This window comes from Plasmodium knowlesi (genome assembly GCF_000006355.2).
Source record: "Plasmodium knowlesi strain H genome assembly, chromosome: 14".
NCBI classification, from domain to species: Eukaryota; Apicomplexa; class Aconoidasida; order Haemosporida; family Plasmodiidae; genus Plasmodium; species Plasmodium knowlesi.
This window is the reverse complement of record NC_011915.2, coordinates 3,034,320-3,054,971: the sequence shown is the minus strand read 5'-3', so window position 1 is coordinate 3,054,971 and position 20,652 is coordinate 3,034,320. Positions and strand designations below refer to the sequence as shown.

Sequence of the window (20,652 nt, the reverse complement as noted above, 5' to 3'; positions counted from 1 at the left end):
TGCCTTTTTTGAGGCCTGAAATTTAAAAATGGAATAAGCATATATGATTCCAATTGCTGCACTCATTTTCGAGTTAACAAGTGAATCATTTATATGCATACCAAGTGTGTTTAGAGGGGGGCGACTTCTGCACAATCGACGGGTTCTACTGGAGAATCCTTCTGTACTGAAATATGCCGCACAGATGTATCTCTCGAATGTGTAACGCACGCGCGTTGCGTGCATGTGTCATACGATTTTATCGTTCGAACGGGCAAACTAATTTCCTGCTCGATCCCACAACCTAATCTACCCCTCGAACCCGCAACCCAATCTTCCATTTAAACGCATCACACAAAATGTTCACTAAAATATTTTTGCACAATCCTTACAGCTCGTAAAAATATATCACAATGTTACATTTAAAAAAAAAAAAAAAAAAAAAAAAAAAAAAATTAGAAAAAGGATAACGCAAGTTGCTAACACTGAAGTAGTAGAGTACATGCTTGGCAGAATTTTCCTGCGTTCGCGTGGATGTGCAACCGAGAAACTGGGAAATCGTGCAGTAGTGAGAACGTGTATGTACTATTTGTCCCTCCGTCTGTAACTACGGAAATGTCACGCAAACTCACCGGGGATGGCTTTTATTCCTCGCCCCTACTCCCATACGATCGTCTTGTACACGTGATGTGTGTATTCCCGACTGTACACAGAAACAAGAAAAGGCGCATACTTCATATATCCATTCTTTAGCGTAATATATATATTTCCCCCCTTCTCCTTTGTCCCTTTTTTTCTTTTTTTTTTTTTTTTTTATAACTGTTCTTTGTGTGCTTTTTGTCAATCAACGGCCATGCTTGGTGTGGCGTTATGAAGAGGCTACCTCTGGAATAACCCAGAAGTTTCTGTCAATCCGTTGTTTTAGCTTATATCTTTTCTTTTTTTTTCCCCCTTAATGTTTTCCTATTTTTTCCCTTTTTTTTTTTTTTTTTTTTTTGTCATGTGCAAAATGATGCTTGAAGGGGACGACCCCGCGATGGTGTAGGAAAAGTGTTCATGCACCTTTACAAAAGTGCGCATAGGCGCCTGCATGTTCAGCTGCAATCATGTAGGTTCCTACTCGCGGCCTCGATGCACATTCCTACAGACTGCACTGAATACCCTGCTTCTTACAACTTCAACGTTATCATTTTAATACATTACTTTGCTATGCCTGTTAAGGAGGCCTTTGAGATTTCATTTTTTTTTTTTTTTTTTTTTTTTTAAAGCGAAATTTTCATCCTGCATTACGCGACGGATCTGTGGTGCACCAGAGCCGCCAGAAGGGGTGGTGGGGATGAATTGTGTTATATGTGTAACCACACAGATTTACAGAATATGCCGAATAGAAGGGCAAAATTTTTTTAAGCTCCGTTTTGAGGCATCCCTATACAGTATGCACATTTCCGTGCCCCCTCACCCGCTTTCATCTCCTTTAGATCACCGCGGGGGGAAGTGGCCTAATGAAAACATCTGTACTTTGCAGGAGAGCGAAAAAGGCAACTTCTGATGCGTAAATCTGTGTAGAAAAATATACACAAAAAGAAAAAAAAAAAAAAAGTGGTATATTGGGAAATCCCCTCCCCCCCCTATGTGTACATGGAAATTCCTTACGTACAGAACGTTACTGATGCGTATGTGGAGTGTTCCAAATGAATGTCGTTCCAAATAAGCTTCCGATTGCCTTTTAGTCTTTTCCTGCACAGTCGTGATTTTCGGATGTACCGCTTACAAGGTGTACTCTGAAAGAAAGGCGTGTCTACGCATTTTCCGTTGCGTTTTTTTTGCATCTCCTCTTAGTATTATTCTGCGCCTTCTCTTTTCATTTTTTTTTTTTTTTTTTTTCTTCATTAATATTATTATTTTTTTTTTTATTACTATTATTTTTTTCCTTTTATTATTATATTTTTTTTTTTTTTTTTGTTTGTTTTATTTTCCTTTTTACACCTCACTTTAATTTCGTGGACCCCGCGAGTCCCCCTTTTATTCCCCCATATTTCTGGCATTGTTTCCACTTCACTCTCCCTGAGCAATGAAGGCACAGCCATGAATACATGAATACGTTTCTGCTTGTTTTAATATAAGATCGTATATTTTGGAGTGTCCACTCGACTATATTATAATTTTTTTTTTTTTTTTTTATGCCCATGTTTCGTGTATGTAGAGTTGTGTGATCTTCCTACTATCACACGTGTTACACAGGATGTCCTGTCCTCTAAGTTTATCTTCCCGTATGACAAGGTACATTCCTGTCCACTCTACCAGACAAACCACTTGGGGCGTTTGTGAATAAAAAGGGAACCCGGACAAGCGGACTACCCCATAGGTGCATAGCGTCAGAAAGGGATTGCTCCATAAATGCTACTGCGTGTGCAACCAACTCTAGAGCAAACATAAAAGTGCATAGGAAGTTTTCCCTTGTGGTGAACACCCCTCAATGGAATTCTTCACTCTCCTCAACATTTGAACAAAGCAAAGGAGAGAGAAAAAAAAAAAAAAAAAAAAAAAGGACAGACACCTACCCCCCCCAATCACGTATGGCCCCTCCTACACACATACACACGCAAATGTATGTTTAATCTATCAACAATTTCCGCCGGAAGGTTCGCTTTGTTAATTTCACCTTTCACAAAGGCCAACCAGTCTACCTTTTCAGCCCATTCGCCACTTCAGGCAACTCCAAAAAAGTGCGACCTTTTCAGCTTTTTTCGCCTTCCCGCCAATCCAAAATTTCCCGCTAAAGAAACCGCGCAACCCCTTACCCCACGGATGCCTCAAAATGAAGAGGGCCAAGGATGAGCAGACCCCCTCGGATGAAGATAAGTACGAAAAATACTCCCTGTACAAAGGTGACAAGACAACTCCCGGGGTACACCTCCCCCCTCCCTCCACAGTTATCACCAACCAAGTGGAATCCGTTTACTTTGTGAACTACAGAGCTGTCGTTGTAAAAACCAAACGCTACTATGTCACCCAGAATTCTTACATGCTCTTCGGAGATGTGTTCAAAATATACAATCTAAAAGGAGAAATAAAAAAAATACATGCATTTTTTCCAGGGGATGAAAATAATTTATCTGATACTCTCATTATGTTGAAAACCACTGTAGTGTCTGTGACAACATCCAAGGCAGAAGCTTTACGTGTAGCAGACGGTATTGAAATGACATGCAAAATTTGTCGCAAGAAGAGGAAGGCCACGAAGTTTTCAATAGAAGGATTCCTCAGGAAGGTAAGGTGTGACACCTGTAGAGTGAAACCGAAGAACCTAATTAACAAAATGAAGCGGGTGAATAATGTTAAGGAGGAGCAACAGATGTTCCTTGCCGTGTCTTCCAACACCACTAACGATTCGTCTTGTACAACCTCCGCTGTGGCTGAAATGGCCACTACTCTTAACCCCTCTCGCGCGGGGAGGAAGAGTACCCCTCTTTGCAACGACGCCTCCAATGCCAGTAACGCCCGTTGTATCACGAACAGTTCAGGAGGAGGGGATGGTCCTTCAAATGGTGGCATAAACGGACCACCGAATGCATCATCAATGGCAACTCCAAATGGCTCATCCACTTTAGCAGGCAACAACGAAATGGAGAACAACAACTTCGTAAGCAACAACACCGGAGATAGCGCTCGCATACACAGTGGTGAGGCGAACCTCGGAGGTAAGTCCACGATTGCTGGTACACCCCACAACGGATGCCTCAGCCCAAGCTCCTCTGCCATGGATGAAAACAGTGCGGGACAGTACCACCATCAGCAGCGCATTTGTTCATACAACTCCAAGAATACCAATAGCCCCAGTAACGGGAGCGGAGCCAACGCTTCCTTCCTCAAGAGAAGTTGTTACGTGAGTGCCACTGAAACGTGCGCAGCTAGCCACAATGAACATGATGCGAAGAACCCAGACGAAATTATTTCCATGATAATAGAGCTAATAAAGTACATCTCGTGGATGCAAAAAGCCCTAATCAGGGCATCCAAAGGAAATTACGTAATGGACCACACAGAAATTAACATCGAAAGAATTTCTAAAGTGGTTTATTCTGCTCAGGTTCTGTGTAATAAACTATTAAGACAAAAGACTTTGGTGGACCAAACACCATCAAACACTCGAAGCGCTAACAATTTCATGCCCATGTACAACAGCAATTCCAATAACATAAGAATAAAGTATGCTAACTTGTATGAGAACAAAATGAACCCTATGCAGAACAGACCGATCGAGACAAATTTAACAAACTATAATGCAGTTAGTGTTTTTAACAACATTATAAACCACAACACGTTGAGCGTTTCAAATTGCGGTACTGCCCAGGGGAGCGTCTCTGCCACGCCATCCTGCAGTAGCGGTGGAAGTGGTGCGGGTAATGGAGGTGGTAATGGAGGTGGTAATGGAGGTGGTAATGGTGGTGGTAATGGTGGTGGTAATGGTGGTGGTAATGGGAGTGGACATGGAACCGGAAACGACAGCGCATCGAACAGTACCAGCGGTGAGACCGCGCCCAACGAAAGCGGACAAAACGGAACCAGTCCCACGAACCTATCCAACCTTACAAGCCTCACAAATTTAACCAACACGCCAAGCAACGGAAACAGCAACAGCGGTACCATGGATACTGACTCCCCACTCAATAACTTAAGCAACATTAACAGTGGAAACATTTTGCCTTACTATTCGAGCGGGTGCCAAATTACGTGCGTCCCACCCTCACCATGTTCCACTCGAAATGATAACAGAATGAACCATTTTATAAAACAGGAAAATAACTACATATACACAAACAAATCAAATGAAGAATTTTCAAACAACATGCAAAGTAACAACAAAAATAATTACTACAATGACAAACAAGATGTTTTTTTCTCGACACTCTCCAAGCAATACAACTCAAATCTTAACATTTCCTTTAACAATATCAATAATTCTGTATCGAATTTTTACAGAGCCGTTTCGAAGAACTACAACATTAGGGACACCATTCTGAATTTAGACAAGTAGTCCCTCATATTGCATTTCGGTTTTCGATTCCTCCTGTCCTGTCTGTTCATCAGAAGAAACACCCCATTTTTGTGCTCGTCCAATTTTGACTCCTCCACACGTCACTTCAAGTGTGGAATTCCATGTGTCCTTCACTCCAGAACGTTTCCACACTTGCAGGTGTAGAGTTGTTAACGCGTTGTACTTTTTTTTTTTTCTGCTCCCCCGATTCTTTAGTTTTTTTTCGACAATTTTTTGTTAACCTTTGTGACTAGCCATTTTTTGTTGGCCATTTTTAGCTAGCTATTTTTTTTTTAAGCGTTTTATTTTACATTTTACATTTTACATTTTAGTTTTTTTTTTTTTTTTTTTTTTTTTTTTTATTATTATTTTTATTTTTTTTTTTTTTGCTGCCCATTATGATGATCCTCTTCTACCACATCCCGCATGTAATACTGGTGGCCCGTTAGAGACACACACTCCCGTCGCCATTGTTTGCGCATGAGACAACATTTTTTCTGTTCTGTGTGCATTTTCGTTTATGTATTCCCCCGTCCTAATTTTTTTTTAATTGTGCCGCTGACGTATCAGTATTGATCAGTTACGACGAGGTAGAGCCCTTCTCCAGTGTCCCGTGTGCCCATTTTGTATACTCCGTTGCTGTGTTAGCCAAAACGGGAGTACCTGTAACAGAGTTACACACAAAATGGGAAGCAGAAATTACAAGCATAAATGGCAAACACGATAATAAAAAAAAAAAAAAGGTGCGTTTTGTGCGTACCAATGTGTCTCATTCAGCTCGTAGACGCAAGAGTAGGCTCAGATTCTTTTGTGTGGTGCGCTGTTCACATTTTTCCTTTTTTTTTTTTTTTTTAACAGTGCACATGTTTACATTTTTTAAGGCATTTTTTTTTTTTTTTTTTTTTTTTTTCTTAGTCCCATCCCCAAGTAGCCGCTTCATACGATGCGCTTCCATCTCAACGCAGGTTGTATCGCCTGTGGAATGCATTTCCCCTGTGTTCCATTCCCAACTTTTAAATGAGGACCGCCTCTTTTAAAAAATTTTTTTTTTTATTAAATCGAGTGGTTGATAACCCAAACGTGGTCTTTATACTCCCATGCAATCGTAAACATTTTCATTGCGCGAAAAAGTTAGGCGTACAACACAGGTGGAAATGTTCACAGGGTCATTCATGACACCTTGTGCGGAGGAGAAAGCTCCACCTATTTATTACCTTCTAAAAGATGGTTACATTGAAAAAAGACATCAATAGTTACACGCATAAGTAAACATCGAATGGAAAATACTCCTCTAGGGGTTGTAAAGCAAAAAGGGCGTATACAACAGAAATTGGAAGTTCGTTATCCAGGCAGACGAAGTTCAGATTGACTCAAGGGTCAACCCACTTCCCTGCAAACCCAGGATACTACACCTTTACAATTTTCAATGGATCAAGAAAAATTATTTCGAAAATAGTGACTTATATGCTTTTTTCCCCTGGCGGATGAACTTTCGCAAAGAGGCACATCTTTTTCCTTTTTTTTTTTTTTTTTTTTCAGCACCTAATGCATACTTTTTTGGGATATAAAAAAGAAAAAAAAAAAAAAATTAGTAAGCCACCGTACATCCGTGCATGTGCCAGTTGTTAGTAACAAACAAAAGTGATTTCTTTGTGAAAGTGTTTTAATTCTATTAATTGGAAACAAAAATGTTGTGAGTAAATTGGAGCATTTTATTTTATTTTATTTTTTTTTTGTTTTTTTCCTTTATTACTTTTTTTTTTTTTTTTTTCTTCCACTCTTGGAGTCTCCGCACAGAAAATTTTGTATCCCACTCTGCGTGCCTTCTAACTTTTTTTTTTTGGGCAACAGTGTAACTAAAACTCGATGTAGTGAGCACTCAAAATGTATCCCTTTCCATATACTCATGTGCCTGTACATTCTTTGTTCCCCACCCGTGCATATAAATAACTCCCCGGTTAACCCACCCACGAGGCGAGCACTCATCGGTTGTCTCCCTCTATCTGTCTCTCCTTCGTGCCTTTTTCTAATCACCCCAACAAGGAGAAGCCACTCCTTCAAATACACACCTAATCACCATGTCGCACAAAATAAAGATAAGAGACAATGTTATGTACGCCACGAGTCCGATCATAAACGAGGACGACATTGCGGACTTCGTTTCGAACATGAATGTATACAAGTGGGAAGGAGAGACGAATGCCCTGGGGGGTAAGCCGCCGGGTTGTCTAACGTACGACTCGGCTACCAGCTTGCCCGAGGAGACCGCACACTCTTACCCTGTTAAGGAAGTACAACTCGGAAGTTTAAAAATCTCCGACTGGGGTATGTCCATCCTCATCCCTTGCTTGTTGAGAAGCAGCAACTTGGTTACGCTTAATTTATCGAGCAACGACTTGACAAATGTTAGAACAAGCTACGCATACACGTGGCAGCAGTCATAAGGCTGCCAGACGGCAAAAAAAAAAAAAAAAAAAAAAAAAAAGAGCGCCCAAAAATTTGCATCAAAAAAACGCTCAAACAATGCATCGAAAAAGCAACAAAGTCGTTACCCACTTTGCACACACAATACCCCCCCCCCTCAACATCCACCCCCCGAAGGATAGCGCAAAAATCCTGGCCAAGTGCCTCAAGTACCTGCCCAAACTGGTCTCCCTAAATCTATCAAACAATCTGATCAATTCCGACGGCGCCAATGAAATTATAGAGGAATTTTTCTCCCCAAAGTTTACCTCCAAAAGAGGATTCTCCCCAGGGGAAAAACATATAGACACTAATTTTCACCTGAACAGTCAGGCAAAAAATGCGATAAAAAATATGCACACAAATATACGTGAACTGGATTTATCCGACAATTATTTGGGTCCCTCTGTTCTGTTAAAATTAAGTCAAATTATCAGTAAAGATAATAATGAGAAAATCAAATTATACATAAAGAATAGTCAATTGAGTGATTCCAATTTATCCAACTTTTTCGAAAAGTGCACACACATACAGAGTTTAAATCTGTCTGAAAATGGCATTGGTTCCTCATTATTCTCTAAGCACATGGAAATTTTATTTAAATCCCAGTTAAACTTAAAAGAATTACATTTATCGAACATATGCTTTGATAAAAATGGAACAAATAAACAGGTAGATGGAAATGAACTACTTAAACATATGGTTAACCAACTGAATGAAGCGCCCAATTTGTCCATTTTGTCATTTGCGAACAATAGAGTTAATGACCATGGATTTTCATTCTTCTGTGAATTTTTAAAAAAAAATAAAAACAACATTACAGCGATTGATTTTTCGAATAATCAAATTTCCAATATGAACGAGCTTAGCGAAGCGTTAAAAAATAATGAGACATTAAAAATGATTAACTTATCAAATAACAGAATTACGGATGGAAGTTTGAAACACTTTTGTTACGACACTTTGTCATCCAACATAAGCATTACAGAACTTTCCCTGTCGAATAATGACTTGACGGATTTTTCTTGTGCTTACCTTGCGGATGCGCTGACCATGCAGTGTAAAATTGTAGAGAGATCAATTAAGTTGAAGGCGCAACTGCAGAGCGGAGAAACCTCCTCGACCATGGAGCTTACGCTTCGTACGGAACAAGTGGGCATCAAAGATGATTTAAGCGGTCAAGATGAACTACACCACGCTCATACACTTCCCTCTGGACACCTGCATGCGTGGGAAGAATTTCCAGAAATTGACTCACAAAAATCAACGTCCAATTCGAGTGAAGACAGCTCAGTCCCTGTCCATTTAGCCAAAGCAAAAAAAACGAATTTCAAAAATGACCACTCCCAAATGATAAACAAATTGAAGGAGCTCATCACGAACCGACACAACGAACAACATAATTTCTTTTCCTGCATCGGTATTCCATCTCTGAACAGGGCAACCGAAACGTCCAAATTGTTGTTCTTGCAAGAAAAAAGGAGAAACTTAATATATAACAAAAACGACGACTTTTACCATTCCTGTGATTCATTTTCACTCAACTGTTTTAAAGGCCTCAAATACCTGAATATTTCTGGGTGCCCCATTAATACGCAAGGGTTGACTCTCCTCATTAATTCTTTCAATATGCCCTATTGTCCGTTAGAGTTTTTGGATGTTTCATCATCCGCTAGCGACCTAATGGACGCTACACATCAGGCATTTGCCTCACTGATTACAGAAAAAAAAAGCAAATTCGAAAAAAATGACAACTTCCATTTTGAGCATTTGCCACTCACCGTCCGCGGGGTTGCGCCCACACTCATTCCCCTCAACGACTCGGAGGATAACACCGATGGGGATAGCATAGGTTACAGAAAGGAGAGATAATAAAAAAAAAAAAAAAAAAAAAAAAAAAAAAAAAAACAATGGAGGGGAATATGCATATACATATATGTACACATGTTCATATCTACGTCTGCATTTCTGCCCTCGTATATGACCCAAATGTGCCTACAAGGAATGGACGGAAATGGCAGCGCGACGCAACCTCCCGCCCCCAATTGCGTCCCCGGTAGAGAATTTCTTAACCCATTTATTTGGTAAACACATCCCTACCTTTCTTTCCTCCTTCAGAGTCAGAATGGTGGAACTACAAACAGGGCGACTAGCCCGACCAAGGATCGGACGAAGCAGCGTAGCGGAACCCCTCCCCACACCTCATTCGGCACAAAAAAAAAAAAAAAAAAAAAAAATATAAACTTTTAAAATTCGAAAAGGGTGTAAAAAGGTTACATATAATTGTATCATTTTTCTTTCGACCATTTCTTCTCTTGACAAGGAACACTAACAAAATATGCCGAGCTAAATTGCGATCACTTTGTGCAACGTTTTGAAACACCTACGGCAGCTTTACAAAGGGGTGAAACCTTCCTTCTTTTCTGCCTATGCAACATATGGTCAAATAGGGGCATTATGAAAACTATCCTCATGAATCTCGCGAAAACGTGTTGACTTGCCGTTGCCCTCTTCAGAATGCACACATAGTGCATACACATATATGAATGTAACGTTTCTATCGTGTAGGCGAGTATGTGTGTGTGTGTGTCCCCACCCCAAGTACTACGTTTGTAAATCTTGCTCCCCACGGTGTACACGGTTCTTTCCCCCTACGCTAATCGGACCATTCATGCGCGCAGTGACATTCCTGACCATGCTCATTTCGCTAGCTGCGGCCACAACGAAGCGGTGTCACAATAAACTTCTGCATTCTCTTTTTGTAAATAACAGTACAAAGCAAGGCCTATTAAATAAAGTTTTCCTCGGACGAGGCAGAAGGAATTCATCTTGTGCCAGATCCTTCTTCGGATCCAAAATGGAAGAATCCACAGACTTCATAGCTGTGTATGTTACCGCCCCTGGAACAGATGTCGCGGAGAAGGTGGGTCGTTAAGGAGGCAGTACTAATATGGGGAAAAGAATATCGCAGATAAAGATGAAAGCGAATGGAAATGGGAAAAAAAAAAAAAAAACAAAAAAAAAAAAAGTGGAAAGTCAATGCTTCCCTGAAGATTCCTTCCTCCTGTACATTCGCTCCACATGTCCAGTCCCCTCACGCAATCTACACACAATGTGTTAAAAGGTGGAGGTGCAAACATATGCCCCATGTGCGCTGAGCGGGTTTTCACGACACGATTTTTCAACTTTTGTAGATTTCAAATGTGTTACTGGAAGATAAGCTAGCCAGTTGCGTGAACATCATCCCGGGTGTCCTCAGTCTATATCATTGGAAGGGCGAGATAGCTGTACTGTCACCGAATGCGCATGTTTGTGCATTAATTGTTTCTTATGTATATGTCTACACGTGCATGGTTATGCATCCTCTCTCTCCCCCTTCCCCTCTTCACACTCTATACATTCTCACATGATTCGCCGCGCAGCGTGATAATGAAGTTCTGATGATGATCAAAACGAAGAAGAATTTATTTTCCAAAATTGTAGACGCTGTGAAAGCAAACCATCCGTACGAAGTGCCAGAGGTGAGTCAATAGGCGATGCGTTCGTATGCCTATCCACCCATTTGCTATTTCCACATTTCTCTTTTCCATTTGTTATATACCTTTTTCACATTGTCCCCTATTGATTTCCCCTTTCCCCGTTCAGGTCATTTCCGTCCCAATACACCAAGGAAGCAAGGTTGGTTTGGAGTAGCTGATGCAGATAAGCACCACGTGTACGCATGTGTGCGTCGTGTACCCATTCTCGCATATATGTGCATTTGCCGTACCTCCATGCACATGAACGAAAACGCCGCTTGGAAGTGATTCCTCAGAAAATACACATAAAGAAAGAAAAGGAAAAAAAAAAAAAAAAAATATATATATACATATTCATATTCATATACCCCTGCATAAGTCTATGTGTCCCTACATATTCCAACACACCTCTATGTATGTAAAAACGTTACACCTCACCTTCTCTGGCCTCCTCCTTCCTTCCCCATATGAGAAGATAAGACATCCAAAGGAGGAATGTTTCATCCATATATTTTTACCAATCGAATATTCCCCTTTTTTCCATTCAGGATTACTTAGATTGGATATCGAAATCGGTTAAATCACCCTCCGAGGGGGACAAGAAAAATACCTAGTCAAAAATATCATCCGGAGGAGATTAAAAATTGTTTCTACGTCGTCTTCTGTTTCCCATCTCCCTTTTTTTTTTTTTTTTTTTTTTTTTTTTTTCTCCTCATAAACGTGACGAACAATTTGTTGTTTGTTAATATATGACAAGAGATGTTTTTCAACTTTTTGTTCTTCTTTACATTTCTTTTCTTCATCTTAGCGCGTTTCTTCTTTTTTTTTTTTTTTTTTTTCTTCTTTTTCCTTATTCCATTTTTTTTGGCGGCATTTTCCAAGGAGCGATTTAAAAAGTGTATTTTTTTTTTTTTTTTTTTACTTCAAAATTTTCATCACCTCCCAAAACAGTTCCTTTTTTGCCACATGAACGATTTTAAAAAAGGGAGTAATCACATTTGGTACCATTTTTGTGAGCATTCTTGTGATCATTCGCATTAGGCGTAACTGTGTACTAAGCGGTCATTATGTGCACAGCTTCACCGTCATCGCGATCGCCCAGTAAGAGCGCACCTTTACGCGCGCGCAAGGAATTAACATGTGTATATAGGTGGCTATATATACCGAATAAAGGATCTGTGCAAGTTAAGTGACACGCCGGTAAGGACACACAGTCGTTCTCAGGTGCAACAGCAGAGAAGAGAGGGTACGCGAAAAAGGCAAACGATTTTTACGGACACGATGAAAAAGGTCCAAAATGAAGTACTGAAATTCGCCTCGTTTGACTTAAAAAATAGACAGTCACTGATAAATTTTTACAAAATGTTAAACAAAGATTATAAGTGTGGAGAGCTGCACGAAAATATTATTTTAAATCCAGACAATAAGTCGTCCTTCCTGTACGTACAACAGAGTCAACACGAAATTACCTTCGGATTTAAGGATACCAATAATGACTTATATCAGAGGTTGGTAAAATTAAAAGATAGCAAAATTTTTGGCTACGAGCAAACCGAGCAGGATGAAAAAATTGCACAGTTAATTAAGAACATACAAAATTATTCCTACATTAAGGGAGGCGCCCTCGTAACTTTTCACAAACCCCTTCTCAAAAATTATGTTCTCACACAACTCCAGAAGCTCAAGGAACTGTCGGAGAAGTGATTGGTCAAGGAACTGTCGGAGAAGTGATTGGTCAAGGAACTGTCGGAGAAGTGATTGGTCAAGGAACTGTCGGGCAAGTGATTGGTCAAGGAAACCACCAAGATCAGCAGTACCGACTGAAGAGAGCCACCCAAATTCACTGCCGCTAAGTTAGACACTACGACACACAGCTAACAAAGCGTTTAATAAAACAGGGGGTACTTGTTTACATGTATATGTGTGTCTGCGTTGGAGGAAAGAAACTTTGGACGAAGTCGAAATTCAATCGTCCTGCATCAAGTGTCATGGTAATTATAAAAAAAAAAAAATAACGCACAAAATTGGGTAGCCAATGGGCAACGCCAAAACAAAACACTGTTAAGTTTGGCTTTGTAAATTTTTTTTTTTTTTTTTTTCAACTAGCCATTTTATTAAAAAAAAAAAAAAAAAAAAAAAAAAAAAAAAAAAAAAAAAAACTTCAATAAGTAGCACACTACGATGGTGATAAATAGGTACATAAAAAAAAGGAGCAATTAAAACAAATTTCGCGTATTGAAGGATGGGAATCAAAATGGCGTAAGAGCTGCTTGCCAGCCAAATGGCATTGATGGCTGGGGAAGATTTACATAGGGAGGATCTCCCGGAGATGTCCCCCTTAAAAATTCACCCATGTTAATTCAACGTCGGTTAGAAAACTTCGGAAAACATGTTGATGTCCTGCAGGGATGGGACGTAAAAATGGAAAAAAGGAGAAAAAAGCAATTGTTAAAATGTGGACAAATGGACGACGAGAGAAAAGGGAAGATACACAGGGGAAACGGTCCATGACGCATGTGTTGCACTCACCTCGCCGGGGGGCTCCTCACGTGGAGGTGCTTCCAAAGAAGCCTCCTCCGACTCGCCGCGAAAGATGTCCTTCCTCCAGTAAAAGAAAATGACGGTGCAAGTCTTGTCGTCCGTGGAGTCACGTCTGGAGGCCTCGTGGACCACCTCTTCCGCAGCTTCTTCCGGTTTCCTGTGGATATTCCTCCAAACGATATCAATGATTTCCTTGTCCGTCAGGACATTTAATATTCCATCAGTGGCCAGAACCAAAAATGAATCCATGTCAAAGTCGATGGTGTAAACACTGATAAAAGGTTTGCACAAAACAATTTTTCTAGGCACTTTGTATGAAATGTCTCCAAAAGATCTAGAGGTGGACAAGGCCAAAAAGGTTTTCTCTCGACCAGTCTGCCCTTTCACCTTATGTTTAGTAATGATTCTATTGATCCCATTAATGTTGGCTATGATGCCTCCACATTTCAGTATCCTCACCCGTTCTTCTTGCAAGTCGGGTTTATGCCTTAGTGAGAGTTTTACTGGTTTTCTATCATGACATATGAGTGCACCTGAATCTCCACAGTTTGCACACAACACTTTTAGTGATCCATCATCATCTGGTCCGTAAATTAAAACCACACACGCTGTAGAACCATCCTTATAATCATACTTCTTTGACAACTCTATGTAATTCTTATCCGTCATGTCGAACCCCTTAATGCAGCTATCATACAATGCCCTTATCTCAACGCTGAGGTCATTAAGTTTAGATTCTTTATCTTTGCACTGCTTCTTACACGTTATTAAAAACGATTGTCTGAACTTTGCTATCAAGTTCGTCTTCAAATGGTTCATTACATACCTTGCACAGTTCGATCCTCCGTGCCCATCAAATACCCCACTAAAAAAACATAACCCTTCACTTTCAGATACATTATTCAGATCCAGAATTTCCTTTGTCACGTAGAAATCTTCATTCTCGCATCTGTTATGATCTCCCATTCTGCTGTATGTTCCGCACACCAAGTCGTCCTCCAACACCATGCTGAATTCTTCTACCGTTTCGTCGTTCACGTCGGCGTTCTCCCGACCGGACCGACGCCTTCCAACCGACTGATTGTCGGGTGATCGATTATCCGGGGAGCGATTATCAGATGAATGATTATCAGATGAATGATTATCCGGTGAGCGATTATCCGGTGAGCGACTATCCGGTGAGCGACTATCCGGTGAGCAACTGTACGATGATCGATTATCCGGAGAGCGACTATCCGGTGAATGATTATCCAGTTCCATCTTGTCACTGAATGGACTGTCGCTTGCGATGACACCATTTCTCTTTTCCGTTCTGTCACTCCTCAAAATGTAGCTAACTGAATCTCCCTCCATACCTCCATCCCCGCTACTACTTCGACTAATCACCCTACTGGAGTTGCTTCCCCTACTCCCGCTGTATTCAATATGTACACAGGGTTTTGCGCGAACTCTGTGATCACTGACCATGTCACCCATATTTTCAAACATATTTCTTCCATCTGCGTTGGTCCTTTCCCCTGTTTTATTCATCAATGGATCATCAGAATCCAATTCGTAGGAGAATCTGTTCTCGTGCACTTTTTGACTCAAACTCTCACGTCGATTTTCGTCTCCATTTTTCTTTTGACTGTCCATTCGACTCAAACTGGCCTCTCTACTTTCGTCGAAGGAATTCTCAAACTTTAGAAAAGATCTATCCTTCACATAGTAAATCTCTTGCGTTTTTATGTTAAAGTACAGCTTGTCCTTAACGTTGTAAAGCCAGTCACACAATTTGTGCACGAGCCACTCATCATGGTCGTTCGCTAGAAACCATTCTTCCTTGTCATCCTCATAAATTGAAGGGTATATTATTTTTCTTTTTCCATTGTTGATTCTTACTTCCTTTTTTTTTTCATCCATGTGATTATCCTCCCCTGCTTTGTCATAAATTATGTTTGATATTTCATTCAATTGGTTCTTCCAATTCTTTTTTTCATTTTCTTGCTTCACCAGGGTACTACTGTTAAGCGGTTCGATGCGATCCCTGTGCATGTCGCTATTGCCTATGTTGCCCGAAGGAGCCTCCCGTATGGAGCTCATCATTCCTCCATTTTCACATTTAGACAAATCCCCATCTTCTGCATTTCCGAAAATTTTATTGTGATTTTTGCAGTACAAGTGAAAGTTATCTTTCCTGGAAAATCCCCTCGTCAGTTCGGAAGTAGTTGTGGTTTCCACTTTTTCATCCTTCCTATTCGGCTCGTCCCGTCCTCTAGGCTCATTCTTCATTACCACTTTCGCTTCGTCACCCCCCTTACCTCTGAACACTTCACACTGAGCATCTTCCAGTTCATTCGTAATTGTTCCTTTACCTGAATTTATTATTTTTTTTTTTTTTTCCTTCTTCACACTCACGTCGTCAAACAGAGGCGTACTTCTCTTATGGCTATAGCTATGCTGCGCACCACTGTCCAACCCTGTAAAGTCTGGAGCTGCGATAACAGTGCAATCATTGGATGAGTCGTACTTTGTATTATTAAAATTTTTCTGTATCATGTTGTCTATAGGGTTGTTCTTAATCATTCTGTTGTAACCCTTTTCCATCATGTGGTTATTCTTCCGTTCTTTATCTTCGTATGTGTATAATCCTTCACCTGAGAAATTTGTTCTCCTCCCTTGGCTGTACGCAACTTCGTCATCTCGTAGTATGATTATGTCTTCAGGTACTCCATCATGGGGGTCGCTGCTTCGATTAATTACTCCACCACCATTGAGACCCCCATTTTTTCCCCTTCCTCTGGTGCCACTCTCATCACTTACATACCTGTACGCCCCCTCCGCTAGTTCTTTCTCTTGCCCACCCTCTACCACCTTTCTAGCCTTAAAATTGATGTTGTCCATTTGTTCGTTCTTCACATGAGCCTTATTCACACCCTGAACAGGAGTGATTTCTTCGAATGGGTTCTCAGTGAATACTCCTTGTCCATGATGCTCATCTTTTTCTGTGTAATTTTCAACGTTCATTATCAGGGATGATTCATTCCCTTTCCGAATTGCTTCAACCTTATCCTCCTCTCTGATTTTCCCGTAAGCCATATCCCCTCCAGGTAGTACCATCTGAACTTCCACCCCGGAGCTACCGCTATCGTCGCTCAGGTCATTTACCTGAGCTTCTCTATCCCGGCCAAACGAACTATCACCCCCCTCATCTTCCAGTTCCCTTTCATCCTTATCCCTCGTTATCATTATTCGAGCATTCTCTTCTTTCGCTTTTCACTTTTCACTTTTCACTTTTCTACAACAATGTGCAAGTGGCACGAATTTTTGAATACTACTGCTACGCTTGGAATCTGCCTACCGGTTCATACAACACACTTTATCCACATCAGTGCACTACCACAGACACCTCAAAGAAAATACATCTGACAACGAGTGGGAACTACTCACCTATTACGCGTAGGACGCGTCTACCAAAATTGGAGCAAATCCACTTCCCTCCTAAAGGAAAAAAGAGTGAGGGAGAAAAAAAAAAAAGTACATCACAGTGAATTGAAACTCGTCCAACTATTTACAATTTGTTGCAGATTGACATAACCTCATCACCTTCTACATCGTAATAATAATTTAAAAAAAAAAAAAAAAAAAGGATGATTAACAATGCGGTAAATAAATATAAAAAAAAGGGGAGGAGGGAAAAAAAAAAAAAAAAAAAAAAAAAAAAAAAAAAAAATGCAATGAACTTGGGGAAAGGTAATTTTTTCTTTCGACCAGGATTTTATAAAAAAAAGAGAAAAGTATATATCCATGCTTGTACCTTCCGACGTTCGTATGCGAACAATTGAAGGCGAGCGAAACGTGCAAGTGGGATTAATAAATGAAGCCATTAGCGCAAGGACGCGAGTGCCCCATAACTACACGTTGAAAAAGGTAAACAGAGCAAGCGGATACGCCGGTAAGTGGAGAAACAGATTGGCATATAAAAAAAAAACGGCTAAGCATACAAGTGGGCGAAACTGCCTTTCGCGGAAAACGACCATAGCGATGTACATGTACACATATAAAGGATAACTGCACGCAAAGGGGACACTCATTGGCCTCCGACAGGGGTAATAAAAAAATGAGCAAAAGTTCAGGTGAATGAAACTCTGTTACTAGGAGTTCTTACTCCATACTTACTCTGACGCAATGCGCTCCCGAGGTGTACTTTGTGTGCGTACCTCCACCCTCAACATATACACATGTTCACCCACGTACGGATGGATGGTGTATTCATGTATGCTGTGAACATACATGGTACTCGCATGGCACTTTCCCCCAATAGGCGTAACAACCCATAAATGAGGAAAACAAATTATTAAACATTTATAGCTTCCAAAAGGGAAAGTAGAAAATTAAGCTTATCCGCTTGGAAATGTTATCCCGTATTTTACGTAGAGTAGGCTTCATTTCTAATTATCCTTCCCATCGTCCTTTTGTCCTTTTCAATATAACTGTGCAAAAGTATTCTTGAGGAGAAAAAAAATAAAATTATAAAGTCCCCCTGGTTCCTCATCATTAATTTCGCGAAACGACGTACCTTTCTCAAGGGAGGAAATTTTGTTAACAAAAGAAAAACTTTTTTCTTCTTTACATTCTTTTTCTCTATGTTAGAAGGGTAAATGTGGTTATGTGAGTTCGTAGGGTTATCCCCAATTTTGCCTTTTCTCCTTTTCTTTTTTTGTCCTACTTTGAAATAACCCTTTGTGTAAAACGACTAATTCGTGCCATTGTAGCGTGCATGTGTATCCATTTGGTATAGACAAACCGTATGCACGTTCTTTTTTTTTTTTTTTTTTCTCTCCTTTTTCTGGATATACGGAGAGGTGGTCAGATAAGCAGCAATTCTGTAGGTACATATTAAAAACTGCGCAGATAAAACGAAAATGCGTAGGCGTCCTTACGAAAAACTTTCCCATCAAGGGTGTGGCGACTTAAAAAGGGGCACATCCACAATTATTTTATATACGTTATATATACAAAAGGAATACCAGGTTGGTATCTGCCTCAAAGGTGGGACACTAAATCAATTCAGCAACGAATCAATTTTTTTTTTTTTTTTTTTTTTTTATTCCCTACCCGTTCGCGTATCGATGTGTGTTATGGGTTAATGAAAAGGACATGGGTTCCTAGACCGATTTGTCTTAATTTATGTTCGCCCATAAAAAAGTAGCAAGTAGGAAATATTTTTTTTTCACCCCAAGGGGAAGTGCGAAATGAAAGAAAATAAATATCACATCCCACAGCGGAGAAATTATTTTATAAAATTATTTATCAGGGAATATGCATATCCTAGCCCATTTCGCTGTTATTCCTTTTCTAGGTTTAACACCCCACGGTGGGTGAACAATACGTCATTTTGCCACATCCCCTTCGGCATAATCGTAAATGTGAGAAATTCCGCATATTAAGGGTAATATCAAAATGGTCCTTTGGATATGCCTCATCGAGTTGCCATTTGTGACCGGTGTCCAATTCCCCTGAACTGTTCAGGCAAACACACGGAGAAAAAAAAAAAAAAAAAAAAAAATGGTTACACATTTTAGCTAGCTGAATAAACAAATGATTGTTGCTTGGCAAACCAGACTGATAAAAGTGTATATAAAAGGACACATCAAGGTTCATCCTCTAAATCTCCTCAATGAACATGTGAAACGATTTAAGAAAGACACGTCTTACAAACTTTGAACTAATCGCTAAAAAGCTTGTTAACACTTTTTATAAGAAATAAAGAAATGAGAGGATACGAAAATGCATCATTTAAACTTGAAGGAGGTACTCATCCCAGACGAAAAATGTATGATAATTTTTTGAAGAATAAAATTCTTTTTTGCATCTGTTTTTTTTTTTTTTTTTTCATATATATATTTTTTTATGTTCCTTCACCTCCTGCTACCTCTGTTTTCATTACTTCACCTCATGTGTTATGTCCCTCACGGGGGGCTGTTTCTCTTTTCGGGTATCATTCGAACGGCTGGAATTATCTGAAAAGCTGAGTTCACCCCCGAGGGGGGGCACGCACACATGTGAATGAGAAGGCACTAATCGGGCGCACCCAAATAAACATTTAACCGTACAATGACTCATTTCACGAACTTACTCGGATGTATCCTCCACCAGAGTGGATTTGAAGTACCTAGAGCTGCATTCATAACGCCTCAATTTTTCACCCAACAAACTGCCATAGATCAAATGCTGAAAAATTACATCCGACGGTTTTCTCAACCTTTCGTCCTCCCATCGAGGGAAGCTCTTATCCTTCCTACCCATGACGGAAGAGCATACAATTTCTTCAACATATTCCCCTAAGTAGTAGTTTATGTCATTTTCAAAAGTGTTAAAGACATCTTTATACTTACTTGTGTTACCTTCTTCTCCCTCCTTTCTGGCACGACGTACCACATCACTGACTGAGTACTCATCGCATGAGAAATTGTCTTCCCACTTTGGAAAATCGGAAATGACGTTCTGTTTCTGCTTCCCTTGATCCTTTACACTTTTTTTCCTTATCTCCTTAAACGATTTCAGTAGTTTCTGTTCTACATCCATTTTGGCTCACCTGCTTGGAGAAGACCCTAAATGGCCCTGTAGCTATTCCGTCCGAGCAACTTTTAAATGGGTTTAAATTTTGCACACGCACGCAAACACACACACACACACATTTTGTGACAGTGGAGAGCCAAGTTGCCAAGCCCCATCAACCCTTCTCTACATCATTCATCAATTAAAAGGGAGTTCACATAACGACGCCGTGGATAAAATCATTCCACGTCGCGATATTAATTTTTCGTACCATCGCATGTCCGCATACTTATATATAAACTTCTACGAAATTATCGAAATAGTCAACAGGGGGGGGGTTAAAAAAAATGAGAAAAAAAAAAAAAAAAAAAAAAAAAAAGCATTTTATGGGCAGGTGAAAGCATCCCGCTTTTGCAATTGAAGAGATTCAAAATGTTCATGTGGTAAAAAAAAAAAAAACTCCAAAAAAAAGGAAGAAAAAAAAACTCACAAAAATGGTGAAATGGCTAGTATGTTTAGAAAGGGCATTAAAAGGCATACTAAACTGAATGGGGAAAATTAAAATTCAAATTT

At 40.0% G+C, this 20,652-nt stretch overlaps 6 protein-coding genes across 6 annotated transcripts; 4 read left to right on the top strand and 2 right to left on the bottom strand.

Annotated features, from left to right (window-relative positions):
- Positions 1-2,797: 2,797 nt before the first annotated feature.
- On the top strand, positions 2,798-5,017 carry PKNH_1469400 (conserved Plasmodium protein, unknown function; the record flags this gene model as incomplete). Its single annotated transcript, XM_002262533.1, has 1 exon — positions 2,798-5,017. The coding sequence occupies one exon, from the start codon at positions 2,798-2,800 to the stop codon at positions 5,015-5,017; it is 2,220 nt and encodes a 739-aa protein (XP_002262569.1).
- A 2,078-nt stretch (positions 5,018-7,095) lies between these two features.
- PKNH_1469300 (leucine-rich repeat protein) lies at positions 7,096-9,633 on the top strand (the record flags this gene model as incomplete). Its single annotated transcript, XM_002262532.2, has 3 exons — positions 7,096-7,422; positions 7,619-9,332; positions 9,599-9,633. The coding sequence occupies 3 exons, from the start codon at positions 7,096-7,098 to the stop codon at positions 9,631-9,633; spliced, it is 2,076 nt and encodes a 691-aa protein (XP_002262568.2).
- A 542-nt stretch (positions 9,634-10,175) lies between these two features.
- PKNH_1469200 (cutA-like protein) lies at positions 10,176-11,612 on the top strand (the record flags this gene model as incomplete). The annotated part of the gene is made up of 5 exons (XM_002262531.1): positions 10,176-10,403; positions 10,675-10,767; positions 10,903-11,001; positions 11,126-11,158; positions 11,547-11,612. 5 exons carry the CDS (start codon positions 10,176-10,178, stop codon positions 11,610-11,612), a joined length of 519 nt encoding a protein of 172 aa, XP_002262567.1.
- A 667-nt stretch (positions 11,613-12,279) lies between these two features.
- PKNH_1469100 (conserved Plasmodium protein, unknown function) lies at positions 12,280-12,702 on the top strand (the record flags this gene model as incomplete). Its single annotated transcript, XM_002262530.1, has 1 exon — positions 12,280-12,702. One exon carries the CDS (start codon positions 12,280-12,282, stop codon positions 12,700-12,702), a length of 423 nt encoding a protein of 140 aa, XP_002262566.1.
- Positions 12,703-13,368: 666 nt separating this feature from the next.
- PKNH_1469000 (protein phosphatase PPM4, putative) lies at positions 13,369-16,767 on the bottom strand (the record flags this gene model as incomplete). Its single annotated transcript, XM_002262529.2, has 2 exons — positions 13,369-13,398; positions 13,528-16,767. The coding sequence occupies 2 exons, from the start codon at positions 16,765-16,767 to the stop codon at positions 13,369-13,371; spliced, it is 3,270 nt and encodes a 1,089-aa protein (XP_002262565.2).
- A 2,697-nt stretch (positions 16,768-19,464) lies between these two features.
- On the bottom strand, positions 19,465-20,106 carry PKNH_1468900 (conserved Plasmodium protein, unknown function; the record flags this gene model as incomplete). Its single annotated transcript, XM_002262528.2, has 2 exons — positions 19,465-19,549; positions 19,658-20,106. 2 exons carry the CDS (start codon positions 20,104-20,106, stop codon positions 19,465-19,467), a joined length of 534 nt encoding a protein of 177 aa, XP_002262564.2.
- Positions 20,107-20,652: the final 546 nt, after the last annotated feature.